General features: G+C 34.6%; 1 protein-coding gene across 1 annotated transcript; it reads left to right on the top strand.

Annotated features, from left to right (window-relative positions):
• LOC131044477 (laccase-12-like) lies at positions 1-23,117 on the top strand. The gene is made up of 3 exons (XM_059211828.1): positions 1-82; positions 22,339-22,467; positions 22,588-23,117. The coding sequence occupies exons 1-3, from the start codon at positions 1-3 to the stop codon at positions 23,115-23,117; spliced, it is 741 nt and encodes a 246-aa protein (XP_059067811.1).
• Positions 23,118-23,629: the final 512 nt, after the last annotated feature.

The following is a 23,629-nucleotide window of genomic DNA, read 5'->3' as shown; positions in this document are numbered from 1 at the left end:
ATGTACAAAGGAGCAGGCTCTCCACAATATGGGGCATATAGAAGGGTGAATGATATATCAGGGAGGCGAGATCGAGGTTACGGTAACCATATTAACATAAGGACCATCATTTAGTATTGAATGTGATGCAGAGATGAAATCAGATAAATGTAGAGGGAAAGGATTTGTGTATATTTGCAACTCACTCTTTATTTTGTCAACAAACTTTTTAGATTTATGCTTTTTATCACCAAACTTTATAGCTCCACTTTTTATGTGGTCTTGGACTATATGTCTAAGATGATAGCATCTATTAGTGTCATGATCAGGCACATGGTGATATTTGAAAAAATTTGAACAATCATACCAATGAGGGTATGGTCTATTATTTGGAAAAGTTCTAATCTCAAGAAGGTTAATGAGTTTGTCTTTCAACAATCTTTGCATTACGCATAGAAGAATCATTAAATTTCGTGAACACCCTATTCCATTGTGGTTTATGTTTAACATCTATAAAAGGAGTAGCTGTAGCGTCAAAAATTGCACCCGTCCCAAATTTTGATATCATTTGGGTCTTCACCTTAGTGTTTTCACCCCTCGGATTGATCGAAGACCTGATTATGCTCACACATGTCAAAAACACCATTCAGCTCAAAGGTGCACCATATTTCTACCTTGATCCTACCGCAAAATAGGGCAGGACCAGTGCGTGGAACCATGGTCCTCCCTAAAGGGGACCTAAATTGGATCCCTTGACCCATCTCAAATTTGAGTTGGAAACACCCCTCTATGTCGATTTATGTCAAAAAATTAATTAATTCATCCTACTGGAAAGTATATAAAGAGGATTTCCCCTCTCATTTGAACATCCGCAATTAGATTAGATGACATTCATGAGAAAGTATTGAGCATTCAAGAGATCAAGAATTTAAGCATTCAATAGAAATTGAGCATTTTCAGTCTTCCTTCAAGCTTTGGAGTAGCAATAGAGTCAAGATTTCAAGAATTGAAGAGGAGATCATCATTCTAATTCATGAAGTCATAATTCCATGTAGAGGCAAGCAAAAATTCACAAGGAGATATAAGTGTTTCATTTTTCAGTCTATTCAACATCCCCTCAAAGAGGAGGATTTCTACTTTCAATCATTTCAATTACATTATTTCAAGCACTTGGTTAATTCCAAAATCAGGGTTTGACTTAAAGGCAAACCACTATTCACAACACATTTCCCTCTCTTTCTATGTGCATGAAGCAGGTGTGTAGCTATACCAATGGAATTAAGCTTTATTTGCAAAGATGAAAGAACCCTTTTTGATGTACGAAAAGTTCAGAGGACCAAGAGGGTGGTCATTTTGGTCCGGACACACAGTCCCTACTACTTTTGGAAGATTTCATAGAACCACCCCGAATCATCTCAAAATTTTCAAATCCAAGTGTACGAAAAAATCCTGAATCTGTAGCTCACTATTTTCTCATATTTCTCTTCATCTCCAACACTTAGTTTTAATTCAACTAGTCAACTTACAAAATAGGGTCAAACATATTACATTTTAATCAATCTACTTAGTATTTAGTCCTAATCTGATTAGTGACCGAATCTAGTCGATTTATCCCCTCGTTTGAATTCAAAGGAATCATCTCCCCCAAGAGAAAATAGGTGATTTGGTTATTTCTCCTTCATTGTTGCACAAATTGCCAAGTCACCTAATTTTCTCCTTTATAGTAGCTATGATATTAGCCAAAAAATTTGTTCTTTTGAGATCCTTTCAAGGAAATTTCTACAAAATTACCAATATGAGGGTTCAAAGATGACTCTCCAAATTTACTCAATGCTTGATGGTAGTAACTAGGTGTAGAACACAGATTAACCAAATTTTGATACTCATTGAGAGATAATTTCTCCCTCAATGTCAACTATAGATTTCTGATGATCATCCTTTGCAAATCACTCTGGTAGGGAAAAGGGGATCATTGTAGAGATAGATTGGTACTCCAAGATAAAGTCCATAATCTTCTCATTTGGTCTTTGCTTACAATGAACAAGGTCAGAGATGGTGACCCTATTGCTAATGTTTTCTTGAAACTGTCTAAGCAAGAGATTCATAAGATGATGGAATGTCTAGATAGAGTGATCAAGCAATGAACTATAACATTCTAATGTGGTCCCCTTAGGAGAGCACAAAAATAGTTTAAAAAAGACAAAATATAGATTGTGGTAGTCACTAAACATGGTCATAAACGAGCTGATATGCATATTGGGATCTCCATCACCGTTGAACCAATAAAATTTTAGTGACTAATCCCATAAGGAAGGATGTTATTGATGATGGTCATGTCAAGAAGGCTCTTATGATAATATGTAGACATCAAAGAATAAATAGATGTGAATTCCAAGTTTGTGAGTTGCAATTGCAACTATCCCATATTCTCTAGAATGGTGTTCAAGATAGGATTAGCTAGGAGCAAAGGAGGAGGAGGAGCACCATGCACACCAACACCTCCACCAGCATTGACATGAGGACTAGTAATACCATCAAAGATAGCATGAATACTTGAACCAACATTGACAGAAGTGGTGTGCCCTATGGTGGAAGTAGTAGTAGAACTACCAACCATACCAATATAACTCAGGGGAGTGGGAGAAGCATTGATGCTAGGAATGGTAGGCCCAGGATTAACCATGTCCATCATCAAACTAGGTATGTCTAGACCAAGTTGAGAGCCACAAGTAAGAGGAAATATTCAAAGGCACGTGACTCTTGACAATCATAGATAACACCACCAATATCTTTAGGCCTCTCCTATTTGAGATCAACATGTTTCTTAGAGTACTTACAAAACTTATGCCCTACGGGAGGACATTCTCCCAATTTAGGAATCCCTCAAAGTCTCTTAGATTCCAGTCTAGCATGTTAATCTATTCAAAATAAATGGTAACAATAGAATCATGATCAACAACAAGAGGGGAAGATAGAGGATAATTCCTAGAAGAATTATTTTGAGAGTTGGATTGCAAATCAAGTGGAGAAGGACCCCTTCTCAAAATGATTTAAGAGGGTGAGAAGCCCTGGAATCATTCAGGTCGGGAAGTTGATCGTTAAACATTGGAATTGTCCTGGGAGGACTGGAGTGATTCATAAGAATGCTCTTCCTGAGATTCCTTCTCACAAAAACTCCTATGGTAGTCTATGTCATAATGCTCATGGACAAGATCCACAACACTTTGCCCACACTACTAGGATGTCGCGAGTCTATAGCACTCTTGCAATAAATAAAGTTCTCTTGAGGATTGTTTCAAGGTTGAAATATGATTATGTTTATCTTTTTGGTTTTCTTTATTTTTTATTTGCCTTAGATTTAAAATGCAGTTATGAAATAAAGACTAAAGAAAATGAAAATGCAACTGGTTCATGTCATGTTCACCAAAATATAGAGTAAGGGATTTTTCATCCTCAAGGTGATGAACCTCAATGGACAAACCTACCTTCACTCTACCTCTCTTAAACTGGCGCTAAAGGATATCCAAGGGATAAAAATGCAAAACTAAATGCAGAATAAGGTAAATGACCAACAAACAAAGTTCCTGAACAACCCTATGATGCCTCTATCCTAAGAACGAACATGAAAAGTTGGGACACCAATACAGAGTGCTCTTGTCCTGTACGAATGAGGTACAAAGATCATAGGAAAATGATAGATGCGACTATATTATTAAATAAAAATGGAAAAAATGAAAAACTAAGCTAGCAACACAAAATACAAAATACTAGAATGAAGTGAGAAAAAGGAATGTGGGAAGCTCACAACCAGTCCATAATTGAAGCCTCCTACAAGATGATTTCTTTCCCACAACTATAAACCTACACACAAGCAACAAGGAAAATGTTGGGGGTTTTTTTTAGAGGTCTTCCTTAGTTACACCCCCATTTTGGTGTTTCCACCTCCACAAACAACTGAGATAATAAAAACGGTGAAAATGGAATGATAAAGATGAAATAAACATGATTGACATAATTGATGGATTGAAATAAAATATTATGAATATGAAAATAAATCAAGGAAGGTGAACTCCCCTTCCAACACTTGTGAGGACAACATCATGAAATATTCAAGAGACTACAAGAATTGTGGTCCTTAAGATGTTGGAAAACTTATGCTAGATAAGAGTCTAAAATGGATGCAAAGAGCTCAAAGTATATCCAAAATGATCAATAAGTCCTCTGAAAGGCTAGAAACATGAAATATATAGCCTCCTAGATGAATATCAATGTCGGTGGTTGCAGATAGAGGAGTTATGCTCTCTTTTGGGCCTAGGCATAACTATCCAATGACCACTTGTAGACTGACAGATGTGTGGGATGCTAGCGTGACACATGGACATTTCCATGACGCGCTAGAGTTCTATGGAAGTTGGTCAATATGGTCGATACAAGACAAGTTTCAAGATGACATGGAAATCCATGTGGACAAAAGGAAAAATATGACGATACTTGATCTCCATCGACTTGGAGCAATGATTCTTATATGATGCAGACTTGCACACGATGCAATTTACAACATTACACATCTGCATGGTGGTCCTCTTGAGGTGGACTCTACAGTTTGTCTCTTTTAAAAAAGTGGTTTTGCTAATTGTGGGCCTATGGAGGTGAACCTATTTATTATGTTTGCAAGGGATTCTTCTTAGAGGTTGTTAGGCTCCTTACTACCCCTTTCCATTCCCATGAATATTGTGGTTCATAGTAGTTTTACCTATAAAAGGTTTTAGGATGCCTTACAAAACTTGTTGGTCTTTTTTGTTTTTGGTCATTCTTTGACAACTCTTCCTACAACTCAAGGTGTCCTTCAGTGTAGAGGGTTTAGAGGCTCCTTTCAACACCTATCTTCCCCTCTCCTTGGTTGTGTTTATTTCCAGCCCAAGGTGGCTCAAGTCGTAGGTTTTAGGGTCCTATGGGAAACTTACAAGTTATGTTTGATATGATGTAATAATCCTTCTTGAGTTTTTTGTACTCCAATAAAAAGCTTCATGTCATCGAAAAAAGTGTTGGTATTTTTTTATTTTTGGTCATCACACTAGTAATTACTAGGCAACTATAGCTATGAAAAATGCAGGAGAAGAATAATATCTATCATCTAGTTGCCTAAAACATATGACAACATTCGTAGTGGGATCATAATCCTTAGCTCAAAAAATACCTTCAAAAAAAAATTCATGGATGCTTATTGAGGGGAGCTATGACCCAAAGATACCAAATTGTCAATGCTAGAATAAACTACTAGGTTGATGCAATTCAAAGCCATAGGAAATTATACTCACAAAACCCACAATAAATGTGGAACACTAAATAGCATCCTGAGAAAATCATTAAATTTTTTGTCATCCACTAAAATATAGATTTGATATTTTCAATATAAAGTTTATCATGAACTCAATTTTTATCTACACTTGTCAAAATTGATTTGAATCTAGATTTTAGATTATTAAAACTCATATAATTACCAAAAAAAAAAAATTATTTTTTATTTTCTAGTTTGCAAGTGATATTTTTCATTGTTGATGTTTTAGATAATACTACATGATGTATCATTTTCTTTCAGCTTGATGATGGATCTTGTAGTATGATCCAAATCCTTGATAATGAAAAATATCATAGATTGCAAACTTGAAAAGAAAATACAAACATTATGGATTGTGGAAATTACATGACTTAAAATTTATATTTTCAAAACTTTCACCCAAAATTATTTGTAGATGATTAATTTTACTAATATAACATTCTAAGACTCATAAAGATAACTATCATATTAAATCACTATTCCATGCCCATATAATAATAAAACGAAATTGTGAACAACAACAGAAAAAATGATAATTAACCTTGATTTATCCATTAGTATAAGAAAATATCATTTAAAAATGCAAATTGCTAAAGTCTCATTTTCTTCTTTATTTTCAAATGTTTTTATGCTTATTTTTTAAATATAAATCATTCAAACATAATGATTTTGTGTTTGGATTCAATTTTATGAATTTGTTGTCTAAATTACAAGATGTAACTCTACTGATGTACTTCATCTTCTATAACAAGTTGTTAGACCCTTCCCCACTTACTTTAATCAAAAACATAAATAATTCAAACTACTGTTAACCTGATTCTCATACTCATTATTCATTTTAAACCCTTCATTGAAAGAAAAAGTTATAATAGAGTATCTTTATTTCAAACATTCATTCAAGGAAAACGTTAGAATAGAGTATATTTATTTAAAATATCAGCATCTCAATAAATGTGACTTGAAGAATTGAAAGCTCGACTGACAAATTGAGAGAGAGAACGGAACGGACAATCAACTTGATTTGGCTTGGCCACTCAACGATTGTTTAACATTTACGATATGAATGTTGTATGTTGTTGAGTGTCAACCTGTAATACACAGCGACAAAAGAACCCTCTCATTGTAAGTAACCATTTAATATTCATGGATTTCAATATCAAGCAGAGTATTAAGAAAAATAGAAACTAAGCATAACAACTTAATCATTATTAATCAAAATCCAGTTTTGTTGAAGCTTGTAAACTTGGCTAGCCTAGGCATCCTCCTGATTGTCCTCCCTATCTTCATTGTCCTATGTTATCTTCCCTTTTTTTTCTAACTTCCTCACCTTCTTTTTTATCTTACTTTGTCCATACACGAGCCCCATGGAAGCCTTTCTCATAATACATTAGTGATGGTACTTAGCGACCCAAAGGCCGCAAATTTTTTATCAAAATGCTGCCTGTAGTCTTCAGTTTTCTCTTCCAGGTTCAGGACTCTCTCTTTAAGATCTATAATTTGATCCTTTAGGTTTTTATTGTTTTCTTTGTTCGATGGTAAATCTAGTGAGCAGGGGACCATATCAACATCCTCTTGAGAATTGAGAAGTTGTGAGCTTAGGTCAGAATCCTCAGAATCCTCTGATGATTCACTCTCTTCTTCCATCTCCTCCTTGTATTGTTCTTCTTGTTCTTCTTCTTTAGCTTGGAACTCCTCATCCTTCAAATCCTCATTAGCGACATCATCAACTTCCTCTAGATTAAAGGCCTCCTCAAGATTTTTGGTTGTCTCCTTTGTCTAAGGTAAAACCTTCTTTTCCTTAACTAGTAGCCTAGTCAAAATTCTTTCCCCTGAACTACTCTCCTTATTCTCCCTCTCTGATATATTTTCCTACTCATTCTCTAAGTCATGTAGGTCAAGATCAATTGTAATCATTTTCCTTGTTGAGTCCTTCTTAGTCTTTTTAGCTTTTGCAGGGTTTTTTTTTGGGAGTGTACAATTTTCTTTTGTCTAGGTTAATTTTGAGTAGGGCTACCTTAAGGGGCTTAATTTCCTACAACATATGTGGTTTCTTACCCTTAGGTTTAACCAAGGGGGTGGAATAGGGATAGTATAGGGGTTTTGTTTCCACTAGATCGATTTTTATATAGGAACCTTGTTTGGGGAGTGGTCGAAGCTATACTTGTACACTAGATAGATTAAACCTTGGTGGAGCGACATTTTTGATCCATTTGTAATACAAGACTCTAGGGAGGTAAATAGGAAATAGGATAGATTAATCCTTTCCCTGTCACTAATATGATTTAAGATGGGGAAATGATACCCATGAACTGAAGTATAACGACCCTCTCAAGTAAAATATTTCATTACAAAATAACTAATTATGGGATAGTGTTTTGAGAGAACAGAGTGTCTGTACCTATTTTCAGCCACCACCAACTATTCACCTTTCTCAAAAATCTTCTTCATGTAAGATTTATAATCACTGTTGCTCTACATTTGCACTTTCTCCCCTTCATTCTTCATCCCTGTAACTTCTGCAATTAGCTCTGGTGACACCATGAAGTATACACTCCCCATAGTGACTTCACCATTTTTCCAGGAATTATAGAACTTTGTAGATAATGCCCTTTTATACCCCTTCATGGCGAGGAAAAAAGGGTCATCCCCACATTATGGAAGAGCTCCCAATCCTCTTCATTATTACAAAGTTCTTCACAATTATTTGGTGTTGTTTTAAGAGCCCCCCTATATTTGTTTGTTTGTTAATAAAGAAGAAACAATAGATTTGAAAGTGACTTCTAGACTAGTTAAGAATTTTAGAAGTTGTTTTTTGTTTTAATAGATACTCATTGAAAAGGTTATTTTTGGCTTGATAAGTTGTATTATCCACACGTGGGTCATCTTTTCATATTATGGTAAATTAAGGCACCTCAAAAAACAATACCACCGCCTTTCTCACTACTAATATTGCCATCCTTAAAAAACAATAGGAGGCATGAGAGAAAAATCCTCATGCAACCAAGTAGACCTTTGAAATTTATGACACTCCCATCATCTACATGCCAACCTAACTGCTTAATCATCATATGAATCAGCCAAATAATCATCATTGTACTCATCAAATTGTAGGCTATTAGGTGGGTAATTTGAATTTGAAATTTCTTGGCACTCATGAAACGTATAGAGGAAGGGTAGCTGCGACTATTACAGCCTCATGTAATTAATTGAGTTAACTAGGAAAGGTTTTAATCTCTCCTTGGCCAAAATATTTTTTATCCCTTTGAGCTCTTAGTATAATTAAAGAAACACCATTCTTTTTCATTACACCTTGATTAGCAACCTCATCTACTGTCACATTTCCTTCCGTATATGTATCTTGCACTTTTATTTAGGTAAAGGCACAAAATAGATTTTAACACTTTTTAATAATTCCTCTTATCTCCCAAGGAGATTTCATAGATCATTTAAGCAACTAACCACAACTTTCCAATCTCCTTCTAGAATCACATTGATGCCCTTATGGTGATGTAGGCGCATGAAGCGCATCCAAGTAGCCATCACTTCTGCTTTGTTATTTGAACCCTTTCCAAGGTTTTAATAATACACTTTTATCATGTAGCCTCTACAATCCCTTATGATACCTCTTGCTCTTGATAAGATAGGGTTCTCTTTTGAACAACCATTGAAGTTACACTTTAGCCACCCTTCCTCTGGAGGCATCCAAGTGAAGGTTCTCCTTACGATTACATTATGCCAATTCATCCTTAGAAGACTATGAAAGATTCCCCATTTCTATTTTAATCTTAGGTCCAAAATACTTGGCATAACTTTTGATTTTTGTGGCTACCTCGCATTAATATAGAATAGCACTTTACTACTTCTTTATTCATCCCTAAACACTATTATTCCATTCCTTCCATAACTTCCAAGCCATAATAGGCATAATTTAGAGCCAAATATTTTTAGATACAGGATGAGTATAAGGAACTAGGGGCCACTATTTTATAAGATCTTTCATATTCTCCAAGAGGATCTAGATAGTATGTTTTAAAATCTCCTAACAATTCTTCCCAAATTTCTTTGGCAAAGTAACAATGCAAAAATAAGTGGTTAATTCTCTCCAAGTCTTTATAGCATAAAACACACCTGTTAAAAAAGGAAAAATATCTTTTATTTAGATTACCTATCATCAAAATTCTTCCATTAGTTGTAGCCCACTAGAAGTAGTTGATCTTCAAAATAAGGCCTTTAATCTAGATGTTATTTTAATTGAAAGTTTTCATGGATTCTTTCTCAATATTATGATAGGTAGACATAATAGAGAAGGATCCAAAGGGGTTAAGCCACCATATCCATTCATCCTCCACATGAGGAGAGAAGAAGGTGAAATCGGGTAAAAGAGAAGTTAGATATTTGGCATCTTTAACTAGTTGGTCATGGTATTGGACCAGGATATCTCCTTGTCGAAGAAACTCATCTTCTAGGGTCTTCTATTTTTCCTTGTGTCTTTGCCATATAATATAATCCTGAACCAACTTCTCACATTTTTTGATAAGAATCTTCTTGACTTTCTTGAATTGAGGTAATTTTGAGAGGGCGTGATTTTTAATCCACACATCATCCCAGAATTTGGTTCCTTTACCATTCCCAATTAAATTTTATCCACCCTTTCTTAGGATAGCTTTATTTTTTGAAACATTGCTCCAAAATTCTAAGGGTAATTTAGTCTAATATATGAAAACATAGATCCTATCATTATTGAGGTATTTATCTCTTATTATAACTATCCATTCCTTTTTCCCTTCAATCTACTACCAACCAAGTTTGGAGATTAAGGCTCGACTGAAGGATCTTATTTTTCTTAATCAAACAATAGATCCTATCCCAAGCCACCAGGGATGATCTATTTCTTTCCTCAATTCTAGTCCATAAGAAACATTTTTGAATCCTCTCAATCATGTCAGCAACAAATCAAGACATTTTAACGAGGGAGAGATAATAGGCTGGAATGTTCTAAACATAAGATTTAACTAGCTAAATTTTCTCCACCATACTTAGAAGCTTCTCTGCCTTAATGAAGGATATTTAGAAATGAGGGGTAACCTCAAGTCAGAATCTAGAAGAGTAGCAGTCTAACAAGCTAAAATATTAGTAATTTTCTTTTGCAGGTTATGTCTGACATTCATAAAGAAGACCTTTCTCTTTTCATAATTAATGTGTTGCCTTGAGATCTTAGCATAGTCATCCAGATGTTAGAATGAACTAGAGGAAAAATGAGAGGGGGTGGTGTATCAGTTTTCCACAAGTTAAACAATTATTGCAGATTATAAACCTTTTACCAGAGAAAAATGAAAACAACACAGTGAATGATAGAGCATGACAATACACAACACACAACACCAATATTTTGACGTGAAAAAATTGGTGAAGGGAAAAACCATGGTGGGAAACCCTACCCACAATAAAATATGCTTCTACAGCAGTATGTGGAAATTTTACAATGGGGATTTCACTTGCAATCAGGTCAACAGCCTAGAGGACACTCCTCAACAAAAAAGAGAAGTATCACTAGCTTACAAAATATTCGGACTACAATCCAAAGGAAATGAATTATGGATATAACATCTCCTAATGCTTGGTTACAATTTCTGTTAAGCACAGTTGTTAGCCCTGCAACACCAAACTCTCCACAACACTTCACTTAATGATTTATCCTTGTTCACACATTTTCCTCCCTTTTAATGCAGACATAATACCTATTCACAAATTATGTTAATCTTATGAAGATCTAGTTAATACAGAGAGGGGAGGGATGAATGAGTATTAATACCAACTGAAACTTTGAATCCATAAAAAACCTATATCAGATCTTAAACCACTTAACAGATATATCAACTTCTATAATCAAATATAACAAGAATTTAATCAGTTTTGCTTCAAACATTAATCACAACTATCAATATTTGATCTCTTAAGCAGTCATACCAATTTGATCAAATACCAACTAATCAACCTTATCAATCTAATCAAATAATTTCTCTAACCATTTCATATCTGTACCAATAATCTCTGATAAACTTTAAATAAAATATCATAATTGATGTCTTTGAAATAATGCATGAAAAAATAGACAATATGAAAAGATATTCCACACATGAACACCAAGATTTTGACATGGAAACCCAAATGGGAAAAAAAATGGCGGGAGTTGGTACCCATAATAATTTGTACTCTTTTGAAGTATGCCCTATTAGGAGCTTATCCTAGTTAGGATCTTACAATACACATGGTTAAGAGTAGACCTTGTTAGGAGTCACTAGATTAAGGGATTTGCCTGTCACTCCATCTAGGATCTTAATGATCTATTAGGATCAACCTTGTGAGATGATTTTAACACTTTTTTTGAGAGTTGTCCTATTAGGGGACTTAAGTGTCAAATCCCTATTAGGACCTACCTGGTTAAGGGATTTATGTTGTTGTAACTCTTAGGGAACAACAGTGAAAAGTGATCTGTTAATTTGCACTTTCAGCTTGCTAAATCAAATCGAGTTATACTTCATAGTCTCCAACACTCAGGTAGATCTCTTCCTTCTCTGGGATGGGTTAACACATTCTCTTAATACCACCGACACATAAAGCATCAATTGTGTCATTCTAAAGAGCCATCATAACTAAGTCGGCCAATAAAACCTAATTACATCTTGAATTTACAATACCGATCATATTAGATCATTATCCAAATCATTACAACAATTTACAATGCAAAATCAACCATTAGTTGATCAAAACTCATCAGAAAAATCCAATCTATACAAAAGTCAAACTCTTAGAACATTTTGCTAAACACTTTGCACATTCCCAAGAAATTCCTCCATCTTTCACCCCAACACATAAGGCAAATCAGTTATGTAGGTTGTGTCATGTTACCACCTTCATGTAAATTCTCCATTGATCACTTTCATAACAAAAATCATTACCAATTGAGTGATTTCATCACTAGTCCTAAAACCATACTAAAGCCCTAGCACGACTTCATCAGAAATTCAAAACATGCCTTCAGATAATGAGAACGAGATGGAGTTTCGGTCACATACACAAATCCATCATGAAAACTTATGTTTCAAACCTCAAGTCTCCAAACATCATCGATTTACCAATTCCATCAAAACTTCTCTTCTTTACCAGTTGAAGTCCTAATTCTGAGTCCTACCAGTAAACCCTATCACACTTACAAATTCTAACTTTGGTAGACCAAATCACTTATCCAACAAGTCAAACATCAAAGACCATTTGTAAACATCATCAAACATCGATTGACACTCATTGCCATCAATGACAACACAGGTAACTAATCATGTCTTATTTCCTCTACTGGTACAGTCATCAACTCATCTGCATTAGTTATTCCAATCATACCATCATTCTCCCCCTTTAGAATTGGTGGCAACACCAATCAAATATGCCAATCAAAGAGATCATATATACCATTCATCTATAGCTTGTTCATCATATACAACTTGTTCATCATCTGCAACTTGTTCTGCAACATTATCTGTCAGGACTCCTCCTTTATTCTTCTCTTTCTTTTCTTCTCCCCAAGCCTGATCATCAACTCTTCTTTTCCCATGTATGATTTCTTTTCTTTTATTTTCTTCTCCCCCTTTGACAATAATGTGAAAGGTAAAAATGCATCACTTGTCTTCAATCAGATTAGAGTTGTAAATCATATCATACTGCAATAGAGTCGCTCCCCTTATGGAGTAGCCCAAATCTTCATCAATCCTTAGTGAAGAATAAACATGAAATCCATAGGATTGATGCATCTCCAAGATCTTATTTCTTTCGGTGTAGAGGTTTAATCCCTAGTTTACTTCTGATAAACTCAAAAGTAGTCTTTGACAATGGTTTAGTAATGATATCAGCTAACTGATTTGTAATCTTCACATACTCCATCTTTACCTACTTCTCCTGAACTCTTTCTCTTAAGAAATGATATTTCAACTCTATATGCTTGGTTCTTGCATGAAGTGCAGGATTCTTGGAAATATTTATTGCACTTGTATTTTCATAATAGATAGTCAATGGTTCAGACATATCTATCTTGAATCCTTCTAGCACATGTCTCATCCATATGGCCTGTGTGAAATTCATAGATGTAGCTAAATACTCAGCTTTTGTTGTAGATTGAGAAACACATGTTTGTTTCTTGCTTGTCCATGCTACAAGTCTTCCTCCAAGTAGAAAACCTCCACCGTTTGTTCTTTTCCTACCATCCACATTGTCTGCCTAATCTGCATCAGTAAAAATATCTAAAGTGAAATCTCCTTTGTAGAGATACCATAATCCGTCGTCTAATGTTCCTTTAAGATACAAAAAAATCCTCTTAACAGTCACCATGTGACTTTCTTTGGGCTCATTTTGGAATATAGCAACTAATCCAACAATATGAGCAATGTTCGGTCTAGTGTGTACAACATAGTGTATCTTACCAATCATAGATCTGTATTCTTTTTCACTAACATCGAGTGAATTATCCTACTTAGTCAACTTGCATCTTGTTACCATCAGTGTTCCTACCAGTTTGCAGTCTTCCAGGCCAAAAGTCTTCAACACCTCTTTAATATACTTGCTTTGACAAATAAAGATACAATCATCCAATTGTTGAACCTGTAATCCAATAAAGAACTTTATTTCACCGATTAGAGACATCTTGAATTCCTTTTTCATCTCAATAGCAAAATACATACTCATATCATCATTGCCACAAAAAATTATGTTATCTACAAATACTTCAGCTATTAGCATTTTATCTAAATCATTTTCTAGATAAGTATTATTGTCCTCACTGGTACGTTGGAATCCAATCTTGATAAAATGCACATGTAATCTCTCATACCATGCTCTCAGTTCCTGCGTTAGATCATACAAATATTTATACAATTTACACACTATATCCTTATCATTAGTCAAGGAAAAACCATCCAATTTCTCAATGCATACCTCTTCCTCTAGAATTACATTAAAAAAGCCTGACTTGACATTCATTTGATAGACTTTGAATCCCTTATATGCAGTAAATGCTAGCAGCATCCTTACACCTTCCAATCTATAAACCGGTGCAAAAGTTTCACTATAGTCCTCAGCTTCTTCCTACGGATATCCTTTGCAAACTAACCTTGCCTTATTTCTTACCACTTTTCCTTCTTCATTCTTTGCATTCACCCAATCATCATCTTTCAGCACTTCCTTAACTATCTTGGGTTACACTATAGAGATCAAACAAGAATTTTCTCTAATCTTCCTCCTGGTTTGCACACCTGCATTCTTATCACCAATTATCTGGTCCTGTCAGTGATTTAATCTAACATATCTAGGTATAGTCTGTGTCAGTTCAACATCTTCCTATTTTGATTCTCCAGTGGATTCTCCACTTTCTTCCTCACTGTCATCACTTATCGATTGAGCACCTAATACTGCATTTGTCAGTTGATCATTATTCTACCTTCTAGTTCAATGATCACCAATCTTTCTTCATTATCATCCTTTTCAAGTTCTGACCTGCTTGTTCCTTCAAACTTATTTGGCAAATCATCCACCTTCATATTATCACTTTCAACTATTTTATTAGTTCTCTTATTGTAACATTTATATGCTTTTCTCTTAGAAGAGTAACCAAGAAAGATTTATTCATCAAATTTGGCATCAAACTTCTCAGTGTAGTTATCCTTTTCAATAAAACATTGACTTCCAAGGGTGAACTCAGAAAGTTGGTTCCCACTTTTGCCATCAAAGGAAATTGGTGAAAGTGGAGAATTTCATTTAGGGGGGGTTCGAGAGAAGTGGGGGTGTTCGAACGGACTACCCTTTGGGGTTTGAGCGAATCCCCCATTTCGCTCGAACCCACTCTTTCAAGCGAAGCACCTTTAATGCTTGATTATGTCATTTTTCAGTTATATAGGGGTGGTTCAATTGAACCCCCCTAAAAATGGGGTGTTTGCTCGAACCCCCTTTCATTCGAACCCCTTTTTTAACACTTCTCTGGAGCTTTCTACATTTTTTTGCAGATTTTTGGCCTTCAAACCTCTGGTTGTAGGTTCAAATGGAATGATCTTGACAACCCAAAATGTAGTATTGTAGTCCTCAAAGAAAGATTTCCAATGAATATAATATTATTACATATTGAGTTTATTATGAACTTGTTTTTTTAATTTTACCAAACATAGGTTTTTCACGAAACATGAACTTCTTTGTTCAACGCATTGGGAAAAATAGGAAACTAATTCAAAAACATTCAAAAAAATATCTAAGCCCCAGGTATTGATGTCTTCTTTCTAACAAAAAAAATAAATTGAATTTCGATATATATAGAACAAGTTATGTGTTCAAACTTAAACCTATGTCGGAATTATGACTAGTCGGACTTCAAAACTTAATAAAATGAAAATATTGAACATATCACTATCAAACCAACTGCAAGCCCTGGATATTGATGTTACAAACCAAAATTCGAAAGAATTGAGTTTTTATTATTTATAGAAAAAAAGTTATGTGTTTTGGGAGGCACGTCACTCTTAAAAAATGTAGTTTGTTGTAAAAAACTACTTTTCGAGGGAGATGGAAATTTTTTTTAAAAAAATCCTTCAAAAAAATTTGAAAAAAATATATATAGAATCTAGAGACAAAATGCTACAAATCACTAATTTACATCATCTTCAAATTCTTTATAGTTTAAAAGTTATAGTTGTCAAAAGTTGAAGATTATTTTAAAAGTGTTCATCTCAGTGTCAAAAGTGGCAAAAAAGTGGGAACCATTATTGTGAGTTCACCCCCAAAGATTTTAACATAAATAACACAAGGAGTTTTACCATACCATAGCTCATAAGGTGTCTTATTATTTCCTTTTTTTACAAGTATCTGGTTCAATGTATAAACTACAGTATGGACCACTTCTCTCCAAAACATCTTAGGCACATTACCTTCTAATAGCATTATTCTAGAAGCATCAACAATTTTTTGTTCATCCTTTCTGCTAAGCCATTTTGATGTGGTGTCCTTGGAGAAGGCATATGTCTCTTGATACCATGTACATCACAATACTTGACAAATTCATCAGATGTGAATTCTCCTCAATCTGATCTCAAACATTTCAAGTTTTTACTGGCCTCTTTCTCAACTAGAGCTTTGAATTTTTTAAATTTACTAAAGGCTTCATTTTCTCCTTTAAGAATGTAACCCACATCATCTTGGAATAATCATCGGTAAAAAGCATTAAATATATGTCACCAAAATAACTTTTTGTTCTCATAGGGTCATAGAGATCAGTATGAACCAAATCCAAAATATTCTCAGATGTACACTTATTTCTCCTAAATTAATTAGAGTTTATCTTACCAATTTGATAGTCTTTACATATCACATTATCTAGTTTAACAATTTATGGCAATCCTCTTACAACACTTAACTTGCTTACCTTCACCAAGTTATCAAAATTCATATGACAACATCTCTTGTGCCACAACTAGCTATCTTCAATTTTTGCAACTAGATAGTTATTGACATTAGCATTCAAATAAAATAAGTTATCTCTTGTTTGTTTCCCAATAGCAATCAATTCACCATTTCCACCAAGAATTTTGTAGATTCTGCCATTAAACTCAAGAAAATAACCTTTATCATTGAGTTGTCCAACACTTAGCAGATTATGTTTTAGACCATAAAGCCAAAATACATCATCAACATTACTCTTTCCATTCAAATAAATATAACCTTTACCTTTCACCATCCAGGGATAGTCATTTCAAAATCTAACAATACCTCCATCAAATTCATTAAGAGTAATAAACTCACTTTTGTCTCTGGTCATGTGGTGTGAACAACCACTGTCTATAATCCATTCATTACTATTTTCTACATAAGAAACCAATGCCTTCTCATCAGACCATTCCTCTTTTACAACTAGTAAAACAATCTCTTCATTGTCATCTTCATCTTCAAATTCCTCATCGCTCACACCTTCATCCATTGCAACTTAATAATTTTTTGTGCCTTTCCCTTTGAATTTCTTATACTTATCTTTCTTATCGGTACTAGGGCAGTTAGCAGAAATATGACCAATTTTACTATAAGAGAAACACTTTAAAGGTAGCTTTCCTTTATAATTACTAGTGCCTCTTGGAAATACTTAGCTAACACTGCTTCAAGTTCCACCACTTGATCTTCATTATCTTCATTTTCCCGATTACTTCCATGACTAGATCTACACTCATGACTTAGACATGCACTTTTTATTTTCTAGCAGACGAACCACTAACAAAAGCTTTAAAAGTAGATTCAATAGATTTTATCACACAATTGTCAAAACTATTTAACTCAAAAGTTGTAAGCTTACTGATCAAAGAGTCAATAGTTACCTTATCCTTTGAAATGGATCTCAGTTCTTGGATTGCATATACTCTAATAGCATACTGAGGTTGCAGAGTTCTGAGCATTTTGCTTACCACTATATCATCATCAATTTTACCACCAGGGCCTTTTATGCCACCAAAAACTTCTTTAATGCTCTAACCATACTCGGCAATATTCTCTCCTTCTTGCATTCTCATGTCATCAAATTTTCCTCTAAATCTTTCCTCTCTTGATTTTTGTACATTCTCATCTCCTCCATTGATTATCTCTAGATTTTCCCAAACCTCATGTGCAATTTCTAATCCTTTACCATTAATATATTCAGAATAAGATAAAGTAATTACAATAGCTTCTAGGGCTTGCATGTTCTCTTGCTACTCTTTAAGTTCATCCGGTGTCAAGGGAGCAATAGAAGGAGCCACATAAATTGTTTCAACCTATTTCCAGTATTGAGAACCAAGACCTTTAAGATATATCTTCATTTTGTCTTTCCAAATGCTATAGTTTTCCTTGTTGAACTTAGAACCTTCTTTATTCATCATCTTTATTGCCTCAGAATCTTTCTCTCAAGCAGTTAATATTTCTGCACACAAAGGACCAAAGCTTTGATACCAATTGTTAATCCTATCAAGATCTGGTTATTACTAAGAGGGGGATGAATCAGTATTAATACCAACTGAAACTTTGAATCCAAAAACAAACCTATATATTAGATCTGAAACCACTTAACAAATATCTCAACTTCTATACTCAAATCTAACAACCTTTTAATCTATTTTGCTTCAAATATTAAATCACAACTATCAATAATTTGATCTCTTAAGCAGTCATACCAATTTGATCATATAACAACTAATCAACCTTATCAACTTAATCAATTACTTTCTCTAACTATCTCATATCAGTACCGGTAAGCTCTAATAAACTTTAAATAAAATATCATAACTGGTGTCTTAGAAATAATGCATGAAAACATAGACAATATGAAAAGATATTCCACACATGAACACCAAGATTTTGACATGGAAACCCAAATGGGAAAAACCACGGTGGGAGTTGGTGCCCACAATAATTTGTACTCTTTTGAAGTACACCCTGTTAGGATCTTAGCCCAGTTAGGAGCTTACAATACACCCAATCAAGAGTAGACCCTGTTAGGAGTCACCCGGTTAAGGGATTTGCCTGTCACTCCAGTTAGGATCTTAATGATCTATTAGGATCAACCTTGTGAGAGGATTTTAACACCCTTTTTGAGAGTTGTCATGTTAGGACCTACCCGATTAAGGGATTTATGGTGTTGTAACTGTTAGGGAACAATAGTGAAAAGTGATCTATTACTTTGCACTTTCACCTTGCTAAATCAGATCCAGTTATACTTCATAGTATGCAAAAATCAGGCAGATCTCTTCATTTTCTGGGATGGGTTAGCACATTCTCCTAATACCTCTGACACATAAAACATTAGCTGTGTCATTCTAAATAGCCATCACAACTAAGTCGGCCAATAAAACCTAATTAAATTTAGAATTTAGAATATAGATCATATCAGATCATTATCCAAATCATTACAATAATTTACAATGCAACATCAACCATTGGTTGATCAAAATGCATCACAAAAATCCGATCTGGACAAAAGTCAAACTCTTAAAATATTTCGCTAAGCACTTTGCACATTCCCAAGAAATTCCTCCATCTTTCATGCCAAAACATAATGCAAATCATTTACGTGGGTTGTGTCATGTTACCACCTTCATGTAGATTCACCATTGATCATCGTCATAATAAAAACCATTATCAGTTGAGTTATTTCATCACTAGTCCTAAAACCCTACTAAAACCCTGGCACGAATTCATTAGAAATTCAAAACATGCCTTTCGGTAGTCATCACAAGATGCAGTTCTGGTCACATACACAAATCCATCATTAAAAACTTATGTTTCAAACCACAAGTATCCAAACATTATCGATTAACCGATTCCATCAAAACTTCCCTGCTTTACCGGTTGAAGTCCTAATTCTCAGTCCTTCCAGTAATATCACACTTACAAATTCTAACTTTGGTAGACCAAATCACTTATCCAACAAGTTAGACATTAATTTAGACCATCTATAAACATCATCAAACATCGATTCACATTGGTTTCCATCAATGATAACACAGGTAACTGATCATGTCTTCTTTCCTCTATCGATATAGTCATCAACTCATCTGCATCAGTTATGCCAATCATACCAACAAATTACATAAACATCTTCTATATATACATATCATCAACCTTGATAACAAGGTCGACTAAACCATCCTCAACTCATAATTACAAAAATTAGATTACATGATACAAAGATCAACCACGAGACCAAAATTATGATTTGCATTACATAGCATTGACCTAATTTAAATTCCCAAACACTTACAACACATTATATCAACCAGGAAAAACCCTTAGTGTCAATAACAAAGATTATCTAATCGGACCCAAATAGGATCACCAAATCTTCATGCTAGCCGATGCAAAGCCACCAAACAATTCATAAACAATTAGGAACACTTTTAGCACGTTAAGAACCATTTCTAGAAGCTGCATCAAAACCACTTAACCATTTAATCAATTATCACCAACCAGGACCAAGAACATCAACCGATAGTCTAGAACATAATCAATAGCTTTCGGAGCACCAAATCATAAATCAACTGAATATGACATACACATAATAATCATGAATATCCTTCTAAAACCGAATCCAACATTCTTAACATACCAGAGCAGAATCTTTGATAACCTCTTCCAAAACCATGTCCAACCGGAGTAGGTGAGCAACCAACTGGAGTAGTGTTGACAACCAATCGAAGCAATGTTGACATCAATGACAACACATAATCAATTCCTACATATTGCCAACACCAGAGTCATCTTCCACCATTTTACTTCAAAGACATAAGCTTCACCAAGTATGATGGTATTATCAACAAACTATTGGTGTGATATAGGATCCAGAGTAGAAGCAACTCTAACACCCCTTAACTTTCCTCTCCTTCTAAGTTTGTCAATATTTCTTCCAAGAACCTCAGCAACAATAATGAATTTTGTTTTATACTCTTTATGTTTTTTCATCAATCCCTCTACTTGTAAGATTCATTTAAGAGACCCTTCTGGTGTCTATCTAATAAAAAATTTATAATTAATTGAAAAATTAAATAGAATTACTCATTTTAAAAAGTTAAAAACTCTAATTTAAGAGACATGTTTATTATATTAATTGTGTCATTCTAAATAAGACCATTTTTTGAATATTTAGAAAAATTGACTTTTTAGATGCAAAATAATTTATAAATCATCATGTAAGATATTTGTATGTTTTTTTAATTATATGTTAATTCTCAACATTATTTTAAGTTGAACTTTCTAGAGATTTCACCTAGGAGAATTTGCTTTTGATAATCAAGTGACTTCTTTCAGATATTTTTAAATATGCCAATCCTTGACAACTTAGTAATAAATAGAGATTGCAACAAATTAGAAAGTGAAAGTACATAATCAACAAGCATAGATCCATGAGTTAAAGGACAAATTCACAGTTATCAAATCAACCCAAATTCACAAATTGTATCTAAACAACAATTAAATGCAAACATCCAAAATTCTTATTTTTCAACAAGAAACAATTTAAATCTATGAGAGAGGGACCTATTGTGGTGAGGGCTATGTTAGGGCCTCCCCGAATCTCTCTTAAATATTTTAATTTTCTTAAATTTTGTACAACTGCTTACTTGTCAAGTCCCCTAGTTTTAAGTCCAATACGATGCCACATCTCATGCATTGTTTGTCAAGGTGCCCAAAATGGTCCAAAAAAGAAGACCCAAAATTGTGCAATAAACAATGTTTATTGTTGTGTTGATGTGGCATCACATGATTGGTTGCTTTTTTAAATTTATTGGAATCTTTTAGGGGATAAGTATTGACATGACACTTTTTGACTCCACTAATAGACTAATTGTGCCCAACTACTAACCCGAATATAGGACCTCATACCACCATAAATTTCTCTCCATTATAGTACTAAAAGTCAATCCTTTTCGTTATTGTAAAAAAAAAATACCTCTATTCCTTCAAATGTAATTTCCAACTCAATAATTAATATTATAATACTATGGCTTCCCTACCTCATGAAATATTTGATACTGAACTATAAGTACTATGATTATACACTCTAACTACTTTAGAAAATGATTTTCTTACATTTTATTCTGACAAAATTATATTTAAAATTAATGAGTCTTTGATCTACTATTGAAATTGAATGGCTTACTTGATTGTTGGACTGATATGCTTGGACACCTGTACCTTGCTGGATCGCCTTGCTCACAATCTGAACCTGTACCTGTCAAAGAAAATTATGTTTAATACTTTATCGAGAGTGTAATCTATGTCGCGTTAACATCAAATTTAAAGTTAAAATAACAATGGTATATTGAAACCTTGAAAGCAGAAGGCCTTAGTTTTAGGTGGCATACTAGAGAGTGAGATTGAGATTTTGAATAGGAAATGTGATTATGGTTCATAGCTTTCAATCTTTTAGACTTTTGTCTTGTGCATTCACACTCGATTATCCTTGAATTGAAATTGAACAGGAGAGTGGTGGAACAGTGATCCCGTCGAAGTCGAAGATGAAGCAAAACTGAGTGGAGGTTTACCGAATGTTTCACACGCTTTCACTGTAAATGGACAGCCAGGAGACCTCTATAACTGCTCAAGCTCAGGTAAGACTTTTCTCTTCAAAACACGCAGCGTGAAAATAACTAAGGGTCACCCAATCCCGTTTGTCACTAATTGAAATCAACACTGCAAACAAGTTGAAGAATGCAATTTTCGTTATGCAGGAACAACAAATTTCTCTGTGGAACAGGGAAAAACGTACCTTCTTCGTCTCGTCAATGCTACAGTTAATAATCACCTCTTCTTCAAGATAGCATCACACAATCTCACAGTGGTAGCCGTGGATGCCTCTTACACAAAACCATACACAACAGACATACTGATATTATCATCTGGTCAGACTACAGACATTCTTCTCACGGTCAATCAAGCACAGGCCAAATACTCTATGGCCGCCAAAGTATACACTACGATGCCTGAAACAAATTTTAACACCACAACAACCGCCATTTTAAGCTACGTGGGCTCTAATTCATCTGCCACTCCAATCTTTCCAGAGCTTCCACTATACAACGACACTGCAACTGTTGCCACATTTACCCGAGCCTTACGAAGCTTGGCTTCGAAGGACCATCCGGTGGATGTTCCCAAAAGCATAAGTGACAGTAGCATCATAGCCGTAGGACTCGCTGCCCTTGTGAAACGGGCGGTAATTGTAGTGGGCCTAACAATACCAGATTCGCTGCCAGTATGAGCAATATATCTTTTGTGCTACTAGATATTGCCATTCTCCAAGCTTATTACTTCGGCATTAATGGAATCTTTACCACCGACTTTCCTTCCAACCCACCAGTTGTGTATAGTTATACTGGCGATGTACCCAAAACTCTATGGGCACCAATTTCCGGCAGAAAGGTGAAAGCCATTGATTATAATGCCACAGTTCAAGTTGTGTTCCAGGGAACCAATATTTTCCAAGCACACGACCATCCACTGCATATTCATGGTTATGACTTTTATATTGTAGGAGAGGGTTTTGGTAATTGTGATAATGAAATAGATCCGCTCTCTTTCAATCTGGTCGATCCACCTCGACGAAATACTGTAGGGGTTCTCGTCAATGGATGGGCCGCTATCAGATTCAAAGCTGACAATCCAGGTAATAAGAAAAGTTCCAATTTTTTCATGATTGTAGACATAATATAGGACTTGAATTGAAATTTGTCAAATATGTATGGTGTACTGAAGGATTTTTCCATTTGTGCA

This window comes from Cryptomeria japonica, chromosome 9 (assembly GCF_030272615.1).
Source record: "Cryptomeria japonica chromosome 9, Sugi_1.0, whole genome shotgun sequence".
NCBI classification, from domain to species: domain Eukaryota; kingdom Viridiplantae; phylum Streptophyta; class Pinopsida; order Cupressales; family Cupressaceae; genus Cryptomeria; species Cryptomeria japonica.
The sequence above is the reverse complement of the archived record's forward strand: the minus strand, read 5'-3'. Positions and strand labels throughout refer to the sequence as shown.